Below are 19,833 nucleotides of genomic sequence, written 5' to 3'. Positions count from 1 at the left end.
CCAGTGAGGTACAAGATACCTCATACCCAGTCCATCATTCTGTTGACTAACCAGAACCTCTGTCATCTCTTCTAACTAAAACACTTTTGATCCTGGCTTTTTGGCTTTAGAATGAATGTCAGCTGAAAACCATCTACTCAGATCTTTTCTCTCAAAGTAAATAGCCAGGATTGGTTATGAGACTATAGGTCTTCAACCCCATCAGAAATCCAGAATGACTGAGTTAACTGAAGTTATGGGAAGCACTAAGCACAGCTTCTAAAACTTAGCCAATTTATAGAGACCACTGAACACCTGAAAAGCCCCTATACTACCGAACGTTGGAGCATCCTGTAGTCAGTTCTTAGGGAGCCTGAGAGAGGGGATCTCTTGAGCCTGCTAGTTTGAGACAGCATGGACAAAGAGAAGAAGATAACCCACCAGCCTGAGGCATTGTTGTAATCCTCTAAATCTCTACACCCTCATCAAAACTCTGAAAAGAATTTTCTTTCTTTAGTTGTTTCTTCTTTTCTTCACCTCCTCCTCCTTCCTCATCTTCCTTCTCCTTCTCTGTGTAGCCTGTTCGGAACTCACTTTGTAGACCAGGCTGGCCTGGTCTCAGAGATCTGCCTGCCACTGGGAGCAAAGACATGCTAGGATCAAAGGTACCTAACACCAGCATTGGCTTTAAAAAGAATTTTGAAGGAGGGTTCCTATGCTTTATCTGAAAAGCACACATTCCTTTTAGAAGTCAGATATACAGATATAAACTGATCCAAACTGGCTACTAAGTCAGCTTTTCACAATCAGATCCACAATGCCTCACCAACAAATTCTATACTTGCAGTCCTACGATTAGCAGGGTACTCTTTAGAAATGAATTATTCCCAGTGTGACAGCATCTTCACAAAAATTGGTGAGAAAGCATCTAGTCCTCTGGGCTAGTTGCCATTTAGGACTAAAAAAGGGCTAAATACATTTAATGCAATAGCACCTTGTGTTAGTTTCTAGTCTACAAAAATCACATAGCAGAAAAACGCTGCGAAATTTCTACCTGTAAATTAAGACATTTCCACCAACCAGGAAAGGACCACTTAAAGGGGGAGTGGGGATTTTATAAGTAGACTTTGAAAATCATATAATTTAATTCTCTCTTATTGAAAGGAAGTGACTTTCCCTGGTGACATTCAGCAAATCCCTAAGGGTTGTGATGAGCCGGCTGCATCCCTTTCTCTAGCCCCAGAGTCTCTACTAAGTGAAAAAAAAATATTTTAATGAGAAGCACTATGTTATCTCCAGGGTGCTCCTAAAGTATCCAACGAAAAAGACACCCAAAGGAGTAGGGACGGTGCTCCCTGAACTGACTGAGAGAGGTCAACTGTTTTAAATCGGCACTGCCTCACAGGAGCTTGACGCCTGGATTCTCCACCTCCAGGAGTCCTGGGCGGGGGATGCTCCAGGGGCGGTCCACGTCTTGCGAAGCCTGACTCGAGTCAGCCCAGCTCCGCCGCCGTGGCACACTTCCCAGCCCTAGACTGTACCAAGGCCGTCGGCCCCCAGTGGAAGCCACACCCGCCTGGACAGCTCACAGCTACCGTTGGGAGCCGGGCAGGGGGCTGAGTCCTGGAGGCGCAGGGACAGCAGGTTCGTACCGAGGCACAGGAGCCGAGCCTCGAGCCTCCACCGCCGGGTGGGCTTCCACTCTCCGGACGCTCGGTCTCTCCCGGCCAGGTCTTCACGAGTAGCACCCTCTTCGACCTCCGCAGTTCCCCGGGATGGGGTTCACCCGGCCTGCCGTACTAGGATCGCAAGGCCTGCTCCCTGGGGGTGCAGGATTCGCCAGCTCTTGCCGGGGAAGACCCCCAGACTTCAGCGCAGCCTCAGGGCCGCGGCCGCGGCGGGCCTTGTGCACCCGGAACCGTTTCCGGGGCGGAGGCTTTCTCGCTGCTGACCCGGCGCGGACCGTGACGCGCAGGCCCAGGCGGAAGTGCGGGCGGAGGATCCCGAGCCGGATCCCGAGCCGGGCGCGGGGCTCGGGGCTCGCTGGGGCTGCTGGCTCCCGCGATGGCGAGCCTTTGGTGCGGAAGCCTGCTGCGGCTGGGCTCGGGGCTCAGCATGGCCTGCCTGGCGCTGTCCGTGCTGCTGCTCGCGCCCCTGACAGGCGCTGCCAAGGTGAGTTCCGCCCCGCCCGGCTCCTGACAGGAGCTCCGCCCCTGATTCTGGCCTGGCTGAAACTGGGGCTGACCACTTGCTCCCCACTCTCGGGTCTCCCAATCCCACAGCCAGAGGTCTCCTCCCTACCCTCAGAGCCCGGGCCGGCTCTCCCCAGAGCATCCTAACCCTCAGCCTCTGACAGTACCAGAGCCAGGTCTGCAACCCTCTGCCTCATGACATTCCCCTTCCCAGCCCCGACAGCGCACACCCGGAACTTTCCAGACCTGGGAGCTTTGAACTTTCCACCCTTAAACTCCGGCTGCCCACCCCCGCACTTCACCAGCTCTCAGCCCCCAGTCCAAACGATGGGAAACCCTCATCTCCCCGAAGTCTTCCTTACTCGGGACTAGCTCCCCTCAACTCATTCATGAGCAGATTTCCTTGCCATGGTGGGGGCTCAACTCTCGTGGCAACTATCTGTCCCCAGGAGGACCTATAGGGGCCACCCCACTAGCTTGATGCTCTCACCCGGCTCCCCTTCAGGAACACACACACACACACACACACACACACACACCTACCTCTAATTTACTAGCCTAGGAGAGAGAGGAGGGGAAGTTGTGTCCTTTCCCCCATTGTGTTTCTTAACCGTTCTGGTCCCCTCATGTTGTTATCTGTCGCCCCAGAGCTGCCCTGGCCCAAGAAAACACATGCTTTCTTCCAGGTGGGCTAACTCATTTTTGAGCAAAACAGAAAGACTCTACAGTGTAGTGGGAAACAGTGACACTGCACTTTTAAAAGACGAGTTTTATGATATTTTTAAATGTTATAAAGAGCTGGGAAAGCTAGGCCACAGGTAGGCGGGTGTTTTTGATCATCCCCCCACCCCCAATCTTTTGGATGTCATCAGAAATAGGGACAGCAAAAAGTTTCCTAACTTTTGAAATATTGTTGGGTACCCTCTGCATGGATGTGTTACCATTTTATGTAGTGTGTATTTGTCCATCTCCCCTTGATAGGACTTGCCCCAGTAAACAGGAGCCGTGTCTCTTGCTTATCTGAGTCCTCCTCATTGAACACAGGCTCTGGCACAGTGGTTACTGATTCATTTAGGGGCTGTCAGCAGCTCTGCCAGACATTTCACTGGACGCAGGAGCAGTGGCTATGTCTCAGTGGGGACTAATGAGCCACTGCCTTCTCAAATAAACACCCCTTTGCTGAGAAATCGACTCCTGGATTTATGCACACGTAATGCCTGCTTGCTCTGCTTCGTGAAACTTGTATTGCTAGTTGTCCTCCCTGTCAACCATGGGTTAGAAGCCAAGTTTCCTGGGGGACATTGGGAAGATTCACACTCCCTTCCCTTTTTGACTTTCCTCCCAGCACTGGCTGAGCGCCCCTGAATCTTCATCCCATTTATAGCTGACTCAGCCCTTTTATCCATGCCCCGTGCCTTTCTCACAGTTCGGACTCTCCTCGACCCATTGTTGTATTACAGGTTGAGTCGACCTTATACATGTTAGCATATTCTTCAGCACCGAGCTGCCCCCACCCCCGCCTAGACCTGTGACTTGCTTATAAATAATCCTTAGTTCCATTCTCCCCAATCCCTTCATATCAGCATATCTCTTTGTAGGCCCTATTGTCTGTCATATGTTTTTCTAGTGGCAGGCAGATGATAATAACATAGTTGATTGTCATGCAACTTATAAACGAGTTTACTAAGGCACAGATAGGGTCGTGTGGATTTTAGGAACTTGTATCTCTCAAATCTAGCTCTTTTATAATGGCTTTAAAATATCTGACAGGGATACTTAGCAAAATGTATGTGTGCGGATTTTTTTAAAAAAAATATTGATAAACTATAAAGAAGTTATACTGTTTTCACTTTTATTACAGAATTTTGAAGATGTGAGATGTAAATGTATCTGCCCTCCCTATAAAGAGAATCCTGGGCATATTTATAATAAGAATATATCTCAGAAAGATTGGTAAGTATCTTAGGCCAAGAATTCACCTGTCACATATTCTGTGGTTCCTACTATTAACTCAGACTGTTCATATGATGTCTCATTTCGTTCTTACAGGAAAGTGTCAGATTTTAGACTGGAATCCTGAGTGTATGATACAAGTCTAAAGGAATACTGTAGCCTAAACAGAAAGTTCTAGACTGATGGGACTGAGTTTATTGTACCTAAACTACCAATAGCTGTTCTCTTGGGCCCTCTTAAACTTTGGCCAGGGATCTTTATCCCTTTTTTCAGTGAATGGTAAGGTGGGCTTTCTTTATCCAATGTATACATTTTTAAGCACTTAAAAAATTTGTGTGTGGTCGTGTACACAAGGAGTATCTGTGGAGGCCAGAGAGGATATTGCATTCTTTGGAGCCAGTGTTACAGGTGCGTGTAACATGACCAACTCTAGTCCTGGGAATTGAACTCCTGTCCTCTGCAGCAGCAGCCAGCACACTGAACCACCAAGCCATCTCTCCCGCTCCTGGTTTTTGGGAGCAGGGAATTGTTTTGGTTTGGGATTTGTTTTTTGTTTTGAGACAAGATCTCACTATGGCTGGCTTCAAGCTCCTGCTCCTCTTGCCTCTACTTCCCAGGCCACAGTTTGTAAACTTTGCCAAATATTGGCTATATTTAAGTTTCAGATATTCAGGGATGAAAGAGAATAAAGTCTGTCAGAGTTTCTGCTTTTCGGTGAGTCAGGTGGTTCGGATAAAGCTGAGACTGAGATCTCTTCAGCCCTCAGTCAGTCAGGCCTGTGAGTCACGGCTGGGTGAGATCTCTTCAGCCCTCAGTCAGTCAGGCCTGTGAGTCATGGCTGGGATCCTGATTGGCTGGTGACCAGGAGAAGCCGGCTCAGTTTATCCCAGTGGACTAGGAATGCAATTTTTCCTGTGTGTGCCTTGAAACAGGAAGCAGCAGGTTATACAACAGGATGGATGTCCTTTTCCCAGTGGGACTGTGATGTCATGGCCACAGTGGAAGGCTAATGGGAACAGCCCCAAATGATAGGTACTTTGGTTTGTGCCTGATTTCACAGCTCTGTACTCAGCAGTGATTGGAAAGCAAGATTACGTTTGTTCCATCTCAAGTCTCCAAGCTGACTTTGCGAACACTTCCTCTCTCTGGTGCTGTTGTCTAACCTTCTTACAGTATGTATTTAGGTTCAGTCTGTGTGTGTGTTCTTGTGATCTCCTGAGTGTCTGGGTATCATTGAAAGGTATTTTTTATATTAAAAAGCAATTGGGGTGTATTTTTAGTGGGTTTTGTACCAGGAGGTTACTTTATATAATACATGCAAGCTCAATTTTTTTTTTTTATGCTAGAGATCCGATGCAGGGCCTTGTAAATGCTGTATAAACATTCTCCCACTGGGCAGTATTCCCCAGCCCTCAAATACATCTTGAAGTTATTTCTATAGCTTCCCAAAGCTATTGAACATGTATAATCAGTTTATTTTCTTATTGGTAACTGAATGTGACATGTATTAGTGTAGTGGGAACCGAACTCACTTTTTAAGTGTTTAATGCTGATGTTGTGTTTGTTTGTTTGTTTGTTATTCTGTGCTGAGATAGGGCCACATCTTCATCCCTGGTTATAAAATAAACTAGAAGCTTTGAAAATAAACAGTTGTGCCGGGCAGTGGTGGTGCATGCCTTTATTCCCAGCACTTGGGAAGCAGAGGCAGGCGGATTTCTGAGTTTGAGGCCAGCCTGGTCTACAGAGTGAGTTCTAGGACAGCCAGGCGTACATAGAGAAACCCTGTCTCAAAACAAAAACAAAAGCAAAGAAGAAGAATAGAAGAAGAAGAAGAAGAAGAAGAAGAAGAAGAAGAAGAAGAAGAAGAAGAAGAAGAAGAAGAAGAAGAAGAAGAGAAAGAAAGAAAGAAAGAAAGAAAGAAAGAAAGAAAGAAAGAAAGAACGAAAGGAAGGAAGGAAGGAAGGAAGGAAGGAAGGAAGGAAGGAAGGAAACAGTTGAAAACAAGACTTATAGAAAATTTTCTTTCATCTTTCCTATTTTCCCTTGCTTGTAAGTCTTTTGCTGATACATGTTCCCAATTGACAGAAGTTTTAACTTGTTTGGACAGACAGGCAGATTATGGTAGATCAGGATGCTATTGACTCCCTGAAGACCTGGGTATTGCAAGTCCCCAAATACACTTTCACCTTCTAGTCTCTGGGCCTCTTGTTTTGTCCAGTTGTTAGCTTTAGTTCTTCATTGACTTGGAATAGCTGATTTAAAACAAGGAAAGTTAGAGCAGTGCTCTAGTTTGTCTTTGGGATTTGGGTCAAAGCTGGTTCTTCCTTTGAACACTAGATGGAGGTGTTTCCTATTTGCTAGGACTGGTTGAGCCACATTTTGTTTCTTATGGGTTAGTCAAAAAACCTTCCTGCTGTTTCAACCCTTTTCTTCTCCCTTCCTCATTTCTTTTTGCCTGCCTGCCTGCCTGCCTGCCTACCACCTACCATTCTGTTTACAAACAGGGTCTCTATCTCTCTGTGTAGTCTAGGCCTGCCTGGAATTCTGAATCATCCTGCCTCAACCTTCCAAGGTCTATGCCACCATGTCCAACTTTTTCTTTTTCTTTTTTTAATGAGACAGAGTTTCTCTATGCAGCCCTGGCTGTCCTGGCTGTTTTGCAACCACACCTGGTTTCCAATTAACATTGTTTTTAATTGCTCCTGTGTAGCATATCAATGACTTATCACATTTAACAGAAGAGTAAACTATGAAATGCTGAAAAGTGGACCCCTAAAGCCACAGTGAGAAATAATTACTCCTTGGGCCAGCTAAGATGGCACATGCTTTTCATCTCAGCACTTGGGAGGCACAGACAGGTGGCTCCCTGTGACTTCCAGGATAGCCTAGTCTACAGAGCAAGTTCCGGGGCAAGCAGGAGCTGGAGATGGCCCAGCAGTTAAGAGTGTTTAATGATCTTGCAGAGAATCTGGCTTTGATTCCCAGCTTTGTTATCAGGCAGCTCACAACCTCCTATAACTCCAGTTTCAGGAGATCTGATGCCCTTTGACCTCCAAGGACACCTGCATGCATATGGTACACATAAACATATAGGCACACATATATACATATAAATTAAAATTTAAAACATTTCTAAATGAAGTATAGAAAAATAAGAAAGATCACCAGGTGTGGTGGTGCACGCCTTTAATTCCAGCACTGGGCAGTTAGAGGCAAGTGAATCTCTGTGAGTTTGAGGCCAGCCTGCTCTACAAAGCAAGGTTCATGCCAGGGATGTTACACAGAGAAGCCCTATCTCGGAAAATGGGGGGAGAAGGGGCAGTGTTTATTTTTTAAAAAGCAATGCTACCAAAAATATCTTTTCTCAAAATCTGTCATTTCTGAAAACTGAGTGATTACTTTTCATTTTGCAATTGTGTATGTGATGTGTGTGCTCATGCTTATGTAATCCACCGAGCTGTCTCCCAGCCCTGGCTTCCAGTTTGGTATGTCTTCATCAGTCATCTCTGGCTGCCTCAAGAATGCTTTGACAGCATCCTCTTATCCCAGCCAGTCTTCTTGGGGGCGCTCAGTGTTCTGAAATGATACCTTCTTTGACCCACCAAAACCCACCTTTCCACATTCTGTTGCCTCTGAACTATAGCATTGGAAACAAATAAAATTCAAAATAGTATAAATGATAAAAAGTTCAGTTATCTATAACAAGTAATTTGATTTGAACAAAAGCTGGGCAGGCAGTGGTGGCATACACCTTTACTTTCAGCACTCAGGAGGCAGAGGCAGGCAGATCTCTGAGTTCAAGGCCAGCCTGGTCTACAAAATGAGTTCCAACACAGCCAAAGATACACAGAGAAACACTGTCACAAAAACGCAAAATAATAAATGATGATGATATAATAGTTTATGGGGACAGGGGAGATGGCTTAGTGACTAAAAATGCTCCTGTATATGAATGAGGTCCTGAGTTGGAATCTGTACCACAAACATAAAAAGCAAGGTATGACCATGTACCCCTGTCACCCCAGAGGTGCAGGGAGCAGAGGCAGGAGGACCGCCTGGGCTTGTTGGCTGCTAGCCTAGTCCAGTTTCAGGCAGAGATCTTGTCTCAGAGTGGCCAGGTGAAGAGTGATAGAGCAGGATATTTGACATTTTGCTTGGGTCTCTGCAAGTATGTGCAAGTGCACACATGCATGTGCACCACACTCACACACAAATGGAAACTAAGATCTGGTTAGTTCACAAGAGATAATATTTAAATAATGCCTTGTGTTACTTTAAAGCATTTAAAGGAGTTTTGCTTGGTAACTGAGCAAGTCTAAATATGACTTGTTTTTAACAAATAATTTTGTTTTTCATACAGTTTGGGATTTTCTACGGCATCTGAGACAGTAATGACAACTTGGACACAGATAGCTATTGCCTTTTGGTTTTTTATACTTTTTAAAATAAAAGACTTATTTATTTTATATATGTGAGAACACTGTAGCTGTCCTCAGACACACCAGAAGAGGGCACTGGATCTCATTACAGATGGCTGTGAGCCACCATGTGGTTGCTGGGAATTGAACTCAGGACCTCTGGAAGAGCAGGCAGTGCTCTTAACTGCTGAGCCATCTCTCCAGTCTGGCTGTTTACACTGCTAAACTACCAAAATGCCAATACTGAGAAAGGAAATTATTTCACTTTTATTTATTGATTATTTGGTTCTTATTTCTTGGGTAAGCTCAGTAACCATTCTGGGTTTCAGTTGATCAGAGACAGGAGAACATCAAGCCAGGTTTTCTCAGTCTTTACCTTTATTTTCAGTGATTGCCTTCATGTTGTGGAGCCCATGCCTGTGCGGGGGCCCGACGTAGAAGCATACTGTCTACGCTGTGAATGCAAATACGAAGAAAGAAGCTCTGTCACAATCAAGGTGAAACATGAGCGTGTGCATACACATGCACACACATGCATACACATTCACACATGCTCTCCAGAAAAGACAGAAACATTGAACTTCCCAGAAAGTAATAATGGCCCTGCCCTTGCTTTCTGGATTCGTTAGGACATATTAAAGAAGACAAGTGAAATGGCTCTGAAACTGTGCTATATTTAGTTAGCACATTCTGAAATACATCTGAATACATACTGAAAGCCAGTGATACAACATTATCAAGCCCTCTTCCTCCTATCCTCCCAACCCTTGACTGAATGATGCATTTAGTCACTGTTGTAGAAGTGTAACTTTAGGTCTTCAGTCCCTGAAGGGAATGGGGTATTGACAACTCAGCATCATTAGATCTCTAATGAGCTCAGTTACTTTATTATGATGGCGAGTGGTTCTCAGGTTTTGTTTGTTTGTTTTAAGATCTTGCCTTCCATTCTGTTCCTTAAAAGCAGGCCTCATAACTCAGGAGGCAGAGGCAGGCGGATTTCTGAGTCTGAGGCCGGCCTGGTCTATATAGTAAGTTTTAGGACAGAGACAGTGCTGTTGAGAGACCCTATGTCAAAAAAACTAAAAAACTAAAAAACTAAAAAAAAAAAAAAGAAAAAGGCTTTAAAGATTTATTGGTTTTGTTTTATGCATGTGAGTGTTTGGCTTATATGTGTGTCTGTACATCATGTACACGCCTGCTCCCTGCAGAGGCCAGAACAGAGCATCAGATCCTCTGGAACTGGAGTTACAGATGGTTGTCAGCCACCATTTGGGTGCTGGGAATTGAACCTGGGCCCCTTTATAAAGAACAAGAAGTGCTCTAAACTTCTGAGCTATCTCTCAAGCCCTCTAAATCGTTGTTTTATTATTTTATGGGTATGAATGTTTTGCCTGTGTGTATGTCTATGTACAATTTACGTGCCCGATGTTCATGGAGGTCAGATGAGAGCATCAGACCTCAGGAACTGGAGTTGTAGACAGTTAGTCTCCATGTGAGTACTGGGAACTGAACCTGTGTCCTCCAGAAGCAGCCAGTGCTCCTAACTGCTGAGCCATCTCCCCAGCCCCCTCTTTCCTTTTTTGTGGAGCCCAAGGTCTTACACCTAACAGACAACGTTTGGTGACTGAAATACAGCAGCAGCTCTTATGCTTTTTTAATAAACTTAAATATATAATTTGTAAACCTTAAAATTCTCTTGCTTTTAAGTATATAATTTAGTAAATTAGAACAACTTCTTTTTTTGTTTTTGTTTTTTTGAGACAGGGTTTCTCTGTATAGCCCTGGCTGCCCTGGAACTCACTCTGTAGACCAGGCTGGCCTCAAACTCAGAAATCCGCCTGTCTCTGCCTCCCAAGTGCTGGGATTAAAGGCGTGCGCCACCACCGCCCGGCTTAGAACAACTTCTTACATTTCAGTTTTGAACATTTCTGTCTCTGGTCCCAAATAGTTACTATCTTTAACTTTCTGCCTGTACCCATTTTAATATTCCATGTAAGTAAAGTCATATGTGGTTCTTTGTGACTTTTTACTTTGTCTGAGTTGTCGTTTGCACTAGGACTTCATTTCATGTTATTGCTAAATAGTATTCATTGTATGACTGCTTCTCAGTTCATCAATATTTGGATTGTTTCCATAATACTGTCTTGAGTGGTTTTGTATGGATATGCTTATTTTTCTCTTGGGGAAATTCCTCAGAGTGGAATTTGTTGTTGAAGACATGGCTATACAGTTTTCCAAAGTGGTGGCGATGTGCGAGGGTTCCGCCTTTCCATGCCTTTGCCAACATGTGTTCTGTTTTATTGTAGCCAAGTGAGGCGATGCCATGTGGCAGCATATGACTTAATACCCCCAAATCACTGTTCTGACAACTGTTTATGCTGACCTACATCAATCTGAAGGGATATCCTGTTGAAACCCCCCGAACCACAGTGTGGCTAGGATTCCTGTAGGTAGTTTTAGCAGTGATGCCGCCGAGTATAGGATGCTGTGCTCAGCTGGAGACAGAAAACAACTGTGCAGGCCACAGTGGCGAATGATGGGGTTGATGGGGACCCACAAAAAGATCCAAAGGCAATGCTTTGTTCCTTCATTTCCTGCCTTGGTGGATTCAGGTTGCCTCTTCTGCTGGGCTCTGACTGTATACACCCCTGTGCTCTGCGTAGATGTGCCAGTCTTCCCAAGATGGCACTGTTACTGAACAACTTTTGCTATCTTGGCTTGAACTGAGGTGTGACTTCTTTTCTTTTTTCTTTAGGTTACCATTATAATTTATCTCTCTATTTTGGGCCTTCTGCTTCTGTACATGGTGTATCTTACCTTAATTGAGCCCATCCTGAAGAGGCGCCTCTTTGGACACTCGCAGCTGCTGCAGAGCGATGACGATGTTGGGGTAAGTTCTGGTGCACAGTAGCTGCTCGTTGCCAGTCTCTGCCCTCATCCCGTATGGTGGAAATGGTTGCAGGTAGGATGTTTTCACGCTACTGCAGGTCTTCACTGAGACACTGATACATATTCTAACTAGTGTTTCTACAAGATGGAGGCAGAGACAGAAGAATTCTAAAAAACTCATGTATGCGGCAGTGAGCAACAAAGGACAGGCTCTGCCTCAAACAAGGTTGATAACTGAAGCTGTTCTCTGACCTCCATACAGGTGCCTTAGCGTTCCCATGGACCTGTGCTCCCACACACAAACATACAATACACATCATACATACACAAAACAAACATTTTAATTAAGAATAAATAATTCCAGAAGTAGATTGGTAGGCTGAGAGGAAGGTAAGTCTGGAGATCTGATGGAATAAAATAAATTAAAATTTGAAAACAAAACCAAGCATAGACAGGCAGGATGTTGTGGTACATACTTGTAACCCCAAAATTTAGGAGGTAGAAGCAGGATGATTTAAAGTTGAAGATCAAAAATAAAAATAATTTGTTCAATATGATTACTTTCTCCTTAGCTATTATTAGATAAAAGTATGGACTTCTCCCAGTTTGGTTAAAAAAACAAAAAACAAAAAACGTTTAAGATCATTCTTGGTCATATAGGGAGTTCAGTGACAGGCAAGGCAACTTGAGAACCTGTCTCAGTACAAAATAAATTGAAACAAACAAAAAATCCCAAAGGGCTAAAGAGATAGCTTAGTGGTTAAGAACTCACATTGTTCTTGCAGAGAATCTGAGTTTCATTCCCAGCCTCTATATCAGATAGCTCACAACTGCCTGTCACTCCAGCTCCAGGGGGCTCAGACACCTTTGGCCTCCAGTCTCAGCAAACACATGCACACACATACAACATAATCAACAATAATAAATCTTAAACACAATACACACATAAATCAGATAGTAGGATTAATGCCTAGAGAAAACTTGTATAGCAAAGCAGTAGTCTCACATACTCTTTCTATGGTAATTTCCATTTATATATTCCCAACCCTGACTATATAGATACTAGGGTTATCCTTTGTTGTGGAGAAACCTTGCCTTTTAAGAAAGCTGTCAAGAGGGCTGGAGAGATGGCTCAGCAGTTATAAGCACTGACTGCTCTTCCAGAGGTCCTGAGTTCAATTCCCAGCAACCACCTGGTGGCTGATATGTAATGAGATTGATGTCCTCTTCTGGTGCGTCTGAAGACAGTGACAGTGTATTCACATACATAAAATAAATAAATCTTAAAAAAAGAAAGAAAGAAAGAAAGAAACCTGGCAGGAGGACAAAATCAACACCAGTTGAGAACTACTAGCATAAAGTGTCTATAAAGGCCTCACAGTGTTCCATGCCTAGCACAGGGTTTATGCTGACTTTAGACATCCTTACAGCATCGATTATCTGATGCTCACTCAGATACAATGTTAATGTAGTACACGCAAAATGTAAGCTGGTGCAAAAAAATATATAGATGTAAGCATGGAGGCCGACATTGATTGATAGGCTCATATAATTAGAAACCACTTTGCCCATCAGTGATTGACCATTGGAAACACTGTCACCAAGAGCCCCAGCTGACCCTGATATTTGTCAGACTGTTTCTAGGCAGAGAAAGGTTTTCCAACCAAAGCTGTGAGTTTAACTGAACAAACAGAAGTTAAATTTCAGTTCCTATGAACTTCTTAGCTAACATGGGAGTTCTTCAGTATGTACTTTTTAGAGGTTCGTTTTTAAGGCATTTAAATTCTTTCCCATTTTTATTACATTTTAGGGCAAATAAAACAGTACAGTTAGCCAAGAGGTTCACTTTAGACAATGGTAGTATTTGTTGTAATCATATATCTGGGACATGTTGTCTCTATTATCTAAACATTCCACTAAAGTATGCTTTGTATTCATTGTAATTTTATCAGGTGTAAAAAGAACAAACACGAAAGTGAAAATCTCTATTTGCATTCTCCCAGTGTCTGTGAGCAGCTAGTTCAATCTTGTTTGGTAGTGGATAGCAGACCAAAAGGATTAACTGGTTTGTTTAGTCATCTGAGTTTGTTCCTTGAGAAGTAGATGACAGGCCGGTGTAACTGACAGGCTCTCTGATAAAGTACTTCCTTCTTGCCAGTATTGTTTCTGTCCAAATAAACCAATAGTAGTAATATTTAATATACAACATCACCAATGCACCATTTTCCCGTACTAATCAGCCGGAAACAATCTGGTGTGTTGGGAAGATATGACACCAACATAGGGTTAGGCACACTAAGTGTTAGTGTTTGAACTAATTTGTTAAATGACCTTGGGCCACTTTGTTTCTTTGTTGGAAATCAAGTGATGCTAATTTTGCCTTCTGTTTTTCTTTTTTCTATCTTTTTCCTCCTTCTCTCTCCCCTATGACCCACCTCAGTCTCTCTCTCTCTCTGCCTGTCAACAGGGTCTTGCTTATAGCCCTGGCTGACCCAGAACTTGCTATATATACCAGGCTGGCCTCAGGTCTGCAGCAGTCCTCCCAAGAGCTAGGATTATAAGTGTGTACCACCATGCTAAGCTTCCTCCTTCTTCATCTTCCTTCTGTATCTGTGGAACATCTCAGACTTCACATGTTGTCTTTATGATTTTCATTTGTAGAGTTAAAAACAAATAGAAAAGTCTTTAGAGTGGGTTCAGTAGTTAAAAGCACCTATTATTCTTACAGACAACTGGAGTTCAGTTGTCAGAACACATGACAGTGACTCACAATCAATTGTGACTCCAGCACTAGGGGATCTGACATCCTCTTCTGACCTCCATGACACATGTACTCAAGTGCACACACCTACCCACATATACATAATAGAAACAGGGTAAATCTCTAAAAGTAAAACAAACAAAAAGCTTCTTTGAGGTCCAGAAAGCTGGCTGAGTGTAAAGGCTCTTCGTACAGGAGCAAGCCCAGTAGCCTGAGAGCCTGATGCAACAGATGTAAACAAAGAAGGCTCTGCAGAGTTGTCCTTACATACATACACTCACACACACACATGCATGCGCATGCACACACACACACATTAATAAATAAAATTATTACTTTTGTAGAGGACATGGGTTGTATTCCCAGTGCCCACATGATGCCTCTCAGCCATCTTTAACTCTAGACCCAGAAGTTCTGACACACTCTTCTGAGCTAAATGGGCACCAGGAATGAACATGGTGCACAGATATACATGCAAGAAAAACCTACATAAAACACATAAGTAGATTTCTAAGTTAAAAGAAAGAAAATTCTTGGGGTAGTAAACATAGTAGAACTGTCTTGCTGTAGAAACAGAACCCAGCAAACCCCCAAGTGCCCACTGTAATACAGTTAGGGTGCTGTGCACAGTTTTCCATGCCCTGAGAACTCTGGCCCAGGCCCAGCTGCCTACGTGCAGCAGAATGTTGTTGCTTCTCTCAAGTAGGCAAACCTAGTTTAAGAGGCCAGGCCTGTGTTGGAACGTTTAGAAACTTTGCTGACATGGGGTTGAAGAAGAAACTTAAAGAAAAGGCAAAACAAAAACAGTAAATTACAATTGAACCTGTTTGTCATGTGGGCAGCTGTGTTGACATCTTGTCCATAGGTGGATTAGTGGGATGGTTTCCTCTATAATAACTACAAACATCCAGTTGTATTAGTTTATTTTGACAGGAGAATCTGGCTTTGTACACAAATCAGGGTAACCTTCATTAGCCTCTTTCCTAAGATGGCAATTAACATGGAAGCTGTGGACCACAAGCAGTGAACGATGGTTTTGCTGATTAGACATGCTGAAGTAAGCTGGTCCTCATCCTCGTAGCAGAAGGTACTAAAAGCACATGAGCTGCCCACTGCACAGTGGGGAGAGGGAAAACAAGGAGATATTAGAAAACAGTCCATCAGTGCATGCTGAGGGCCAGAGACGCATTAAAACCAGGCAGGATAATGGCCCTAGAGCTCCTGCCTGCTCTAGTGGCCCCAGGCTGACATGCAAACAGTTCGGATATAAATGGGAGTTGAAAAATGGAAAGACAGAGTTCTCCTTTATCATAGATGAGTGATGAAACATCAATCAATAAATACAGAGGAAAGTTCTACATTAATATCTGTCATGGAGATAGTAATGTGAAAACAAGCTTCTTTAGTTGGGGCAGGTGGTCTAGCTTTTGGGAGCAGGAAGTTGAAGGACCACTAGTTTGTGGTCAGTCTGCACAGTATAGTGGTCTAGGCTGGCCTGAGTGACATAGAAAGAAAGGCATAAGAAAGTGACTAAAATTTTTTAAAAAGATTTTAAAAGTTTCATGTGTCATATGTGTACATTTTTGCAGATGCCTTGGGTGGCCAAGAAAGGGTGTCAGATCCCTTGGAGCTAGAGTCATAGGCCAATGTGAGCTGCCTTAGAAGGGTGCTAAAAAAAAATGTACTCAAAAGAACAGCAAGCATTCTTAACTGCTAAACCATTCTCTAGCCCTTTTTTAAAAAACACGTTTAATTGCATTAATTAATTAATTAGTTTGTTTTGGGGGGTGGGATTGGGAATGTGGGCACATGCATGCCTCAGGGTATGTGAAAGTTACAGGAAAACTTGCAGGAATCAGCTCCCTCTTTCCACTGTGGGGGGTCCAGGGATCAAACTCAGGTCAGGCTTGGTGTAAATGTCTTTACCAGCTGTGCCATCTCACTGGCCCAAGAAAATATTCTCCCACTAACCATGAAAGACTTCTCTTTAAGGCAAATGACCACTGTTCTTGTCTTGGTTTCTGCACCTTAAAGAACACGCTGTTGGAAATAGTGACCACATGTCTCACATACCCCTTTTTCCTCCTGTCTCTGGAATCCTCTGCTTCTGTAGCTGAGTCTGTCCTGCTTTCGATTGTTGAAGGGCTAGAACACCCTGCCTAGGTCTGGCTCACAGGCTGTTTGTTCTCAGCTGGCTGGCCCTGGCATCTCTAACACCTTCTACCTTGACTTTCAGGATCACCAGCCTTTTGCAAATGCCCATGATGTGCTGGCCCGCTCTCGCAGCCGAGCCAATGTTCTAAACAAAGTGGAGTATGCACAGCAGCGCTGGAAGCTTCAGGTCCAGGAGCAGAGAAAGTCTGTCTTTGACCGACATGTTGTCCTCAGCTAACTGGGAACTGGAACCAAGGTGACTAGAAAGAACATGGCAGACAACTGAGAAGAACTGACAGGGTGTCCGTGTGTTTTAATGCCCTGTTTGTTTTTACAAATCCTTGCTGGATGGAGGAAGACTCAAAACTGGAAGCAAACCCTATGCTTGGTATTTTTCTTGTTAATGTATTAATAGAAACATTTTTAAAGCACACAGTTCCAAGTCAACCAGTAAATCTTTTCCTACTTGTGACTTTTACTAATAAAACTAAGCTGCCTGTGAGTTATCTTGAAGTCCTGTGCCTGGAACAAGCTCTCTCTCCTGCCACACAGTTCGAACTTGATGTTCAAGATAATTTCCAGGTGTGTTTTTGCTTCTCTTTCTTGTGGGAAAGAGAAGGAAGGGATGCCTTGGGAGTGCTTGAGTAGCTTCTCTCAAGTCACTTTACCAGACAGACTTGTGAATACATCAGACCCTCTACTTCACACTTGTTAATGTCCCAGTGTAGCTGGCTCTGTCATCGTGCTGGCCTCCCCACTTGACTTTTGCACTGACTACCTTACCTAAGATTCTGGTTTTGCCTGTGGCTACATTTCATGACAAGTTGGATCTGAAATGCCTGGCGGTTCCTCACGAAATGAAGACTTGTTTCGTGTGCTGTGATGTCTGATGCAACATGTCCTAGAACAAACTGGCCATTTGCTAGTTTACACTAATAACTAAACACAGTCTCAGTGTGTGTGTGTGTGGTCTTCCTCATCTTCTTCTAGTAGCTCTAAGGACTTGAACATTTAGAATAAAGACATTTTCTCTTAAACCCAAGCCTCCCTGGATGATTGACATACACATACTGGTCAGCCTTTCCTGTCTTGCTGAGAGGCAGCTCTTTGAACTAATATGGGCAGCTTTGAACTAGGACTAGAGTTCAGATTGCCTCTCTCTGAGAAGTCTAACAGTTATTGGATAACTGGCTTTTTTCTTCCTACATCCTCTTTGGAATGTAACAATAAAATAATTTACAAAGCCCCATCGGTGTGTGTGTTCTCCAGCTTTTCTCCTTCCTCTTGTGCTATGTGATAAGCATGTGACACAGAGACATTTGGTACACTGGTGTTTGAAAACATTATGCAACCCAATCCTAAGACACTGGATCTGTATTAAGGGTATGTGGGTGCAGAGAGAAAGACAATGTATTCCTAGGTACACAAGTAGTCAGACAAGCTGAGTGCCTTTAACTTCATAAACTAAGCATGGTAGTGCATGCCCATAATCCTAGCACTCAGAGGGCTGAGGCAAGAGAGTTGCTTGGAATTCAGAGTCATTCTAGGCTGTGTAATGAGACCCATACATACATACAAATATACATACAAATATACATAGACATATGAAAAAACATGCATATATATGACAGACTTTATAAAGGGTGATTGCTCAGTGGGCAAAAAAGCTAGACACACAAACCTGAGTTCAAATCCCCAGGACCCTCATAAAAAAGCTGCATGCAGTGGTGGGAGTGGATCGGCTATCCCTCTTATGTATCCTGTCTCAAACAAGGTGGAGAGGGTGACCCCATAGGTTGTCCTCTGTTCTCCACATGCATGTGGACCTGCATACACAGGAAAGAAAGACTCTTGCAAAACTGGGAATAAGAGGAATTTCCCCAACCAGATAAAGAATTACAAACTGAATATAGTGGCTTTTCCTGTAAGCCCAGCATTTGGGAAACAAGCTGGAGAATTGCCAGGAGTTCAGAGCCAGCATAGTCTACAGAGTGAGACCAGTATCTCAGGGAAAAAAAACCTGCAACAATCCTATTTATGTAATAATAAATTATATTTACTGGCAAGAAGCTAGAAACTTTGCCCTTGAGATTGAGGAGACACAGATGTCCTCTTGTGATACTTTAACCTCAGCCTGTAAGTCCTCCCCCTTGAGATTCAGGAGACAAGGATGTGCTCTTGTGACACTTTTTAAAGTCACCCTGTAAGTTCTAGCTCATGCCTTAAAAGAAGAAAGATGCAGAGTAAGACGGAGAAGAGACTGCTTAAGGATGACACTGGCTTCTAAGTTGAAGACCAAACAACAGAAACCTCTAGAAACTAAGTGATTCCAGCAAAGTTTTAAGATTTCAAAATGTAAAAATCAGATGCTTTCCTAGGTACAAGCAGTGAACAGATGGGGAAGAATTTGAGATTTAAAAGTATAACTGGGTTAGGAACTTAGCAGGTAAAGGTGCTTGCTACCAAGCCAATGACCTATGGATCCCTGGGACCTACTGGTCAGAAGAGTGAACCTAACCCCTGCAAGCTGTCCTCTGAGTTCCACAAGAGAATACACACAGACACATATAGACACACACACACACACACACACACACACACACACACACACACACACACACGTTCATAACGTTCTTAGAGAAAATGCATTCTCTAGAATGCATGAATCCCCAAGTCTGATCCTTAGAGTAAAAATCAGATGGAGTAGCGTGTGGTTGTAATTTCAGCACTTAGGAGGTGTATCCAGAAGTTCAAGGTCATCCTCAGCTACTTGTCAAGTTTCCCCATCTCAAAAAAAAAAAAAAAAAAAAAAAAAAGAAAGGGCTGGTGAAATGGCCCCATGGCTAAGAGCACCGGAGAAGGTATTGAGTACAGTTTCTAGAACCCACACGGCAGCTCAAAACAACCTGTAACTCCAGTTCCAGGGGATCCAGTGCCCTAGTCTGTCCCCATAGGTTATATGGTGAACAGAGATTCATGCAGGCAAACACCTATGAACTTAAAAAAAATCTTTAAAAAAAAACAGGAAATGGAAAAAACTTTTGAAAGATCTATGATTCTATATTCTTCTAAAATACTGTCTTGTGAAACAAAAGAAAAATTAACATTTAAAATGATAAAACTTTAGTTTATGTGGGGCAGAAGTGAAAAGTCAGAATTCTCTCTGTGCAACCCAGAAGGGGTGTTCTTCAAGCTTCTGAAAGAAAGTAAACTTTCTTTAAGAAAGTAAACTTGCTTCTTGTAGTTAAGTTAATCATCTTCAGCCTGGACCAGAAGAAACATTGTATTCCATCAGCTGCCGCAAAGGCATACCCTCTGCCCACATGTGGCTAGTCTTCCCAACTGGGTCTTGTTTCCTTGCAGGTGCATCACTTAATATCAGGAAACCTAGCCTTGAAATACTGTTCAGCCTCGGAAAAACTACCTTCAAAGAGACCAAGGCTGGTACAGAAACCAAAAGCTGAGAATTGCTTTTACTCCAAACCAG

The 19,833-nt window shown here is 43.5% G+C and overlaps 1 protein-coding gene across 1 annotated transcript; it reads left to right on the top strand.

The window, feature by feature from the left end:
- The first annotated feature begins 1,935 nt into the window (after positions 1-1,935).
- Positions 1,936-17,595, top strand: Tmem9b (TMEM9 domain family member B). Its single transcript, XM_034524228.2, has 5 exons — positions 1,936-2,151; positions 4,033-4,124; positions 8,931-9,039; positions 11,298-11,432; positions 16,429-17,595. Exons 1-5 carry the CDS (start codon positions 2,044-2,046, stop codon positions 16,582-16,584), a joined length of 600 nt encoding a protein of 199 aa, XP_034380119.1. The 5' UTR covers positions 1,936-2,043; the 3' UTR covers positions 16,585-17,595.
- The last annotated feature ends 2,238 nt before the right edge of the window (positions 17,596-19,833 follow it).

This window comes from Arvicanthis niloticus, chromosome 1, assembly GCF_011762505.2.
Source record: "Arvicanthis niloticus isolate mArvNil1 chromosome 1, mArvNil1.pat.X, whole genome shotgun sequence".
NCBI lineage: Eukaryota > Metazoa > Chordata > Mammalia > Rodentia > Muridae > Arvicanthis > Arvicanthis niloticus.
The sequence above is the reverse complement of the archived record's forward strand: the minus strand, read 5'-3'. Positions and strand labels throughout refer to the sequence as shown.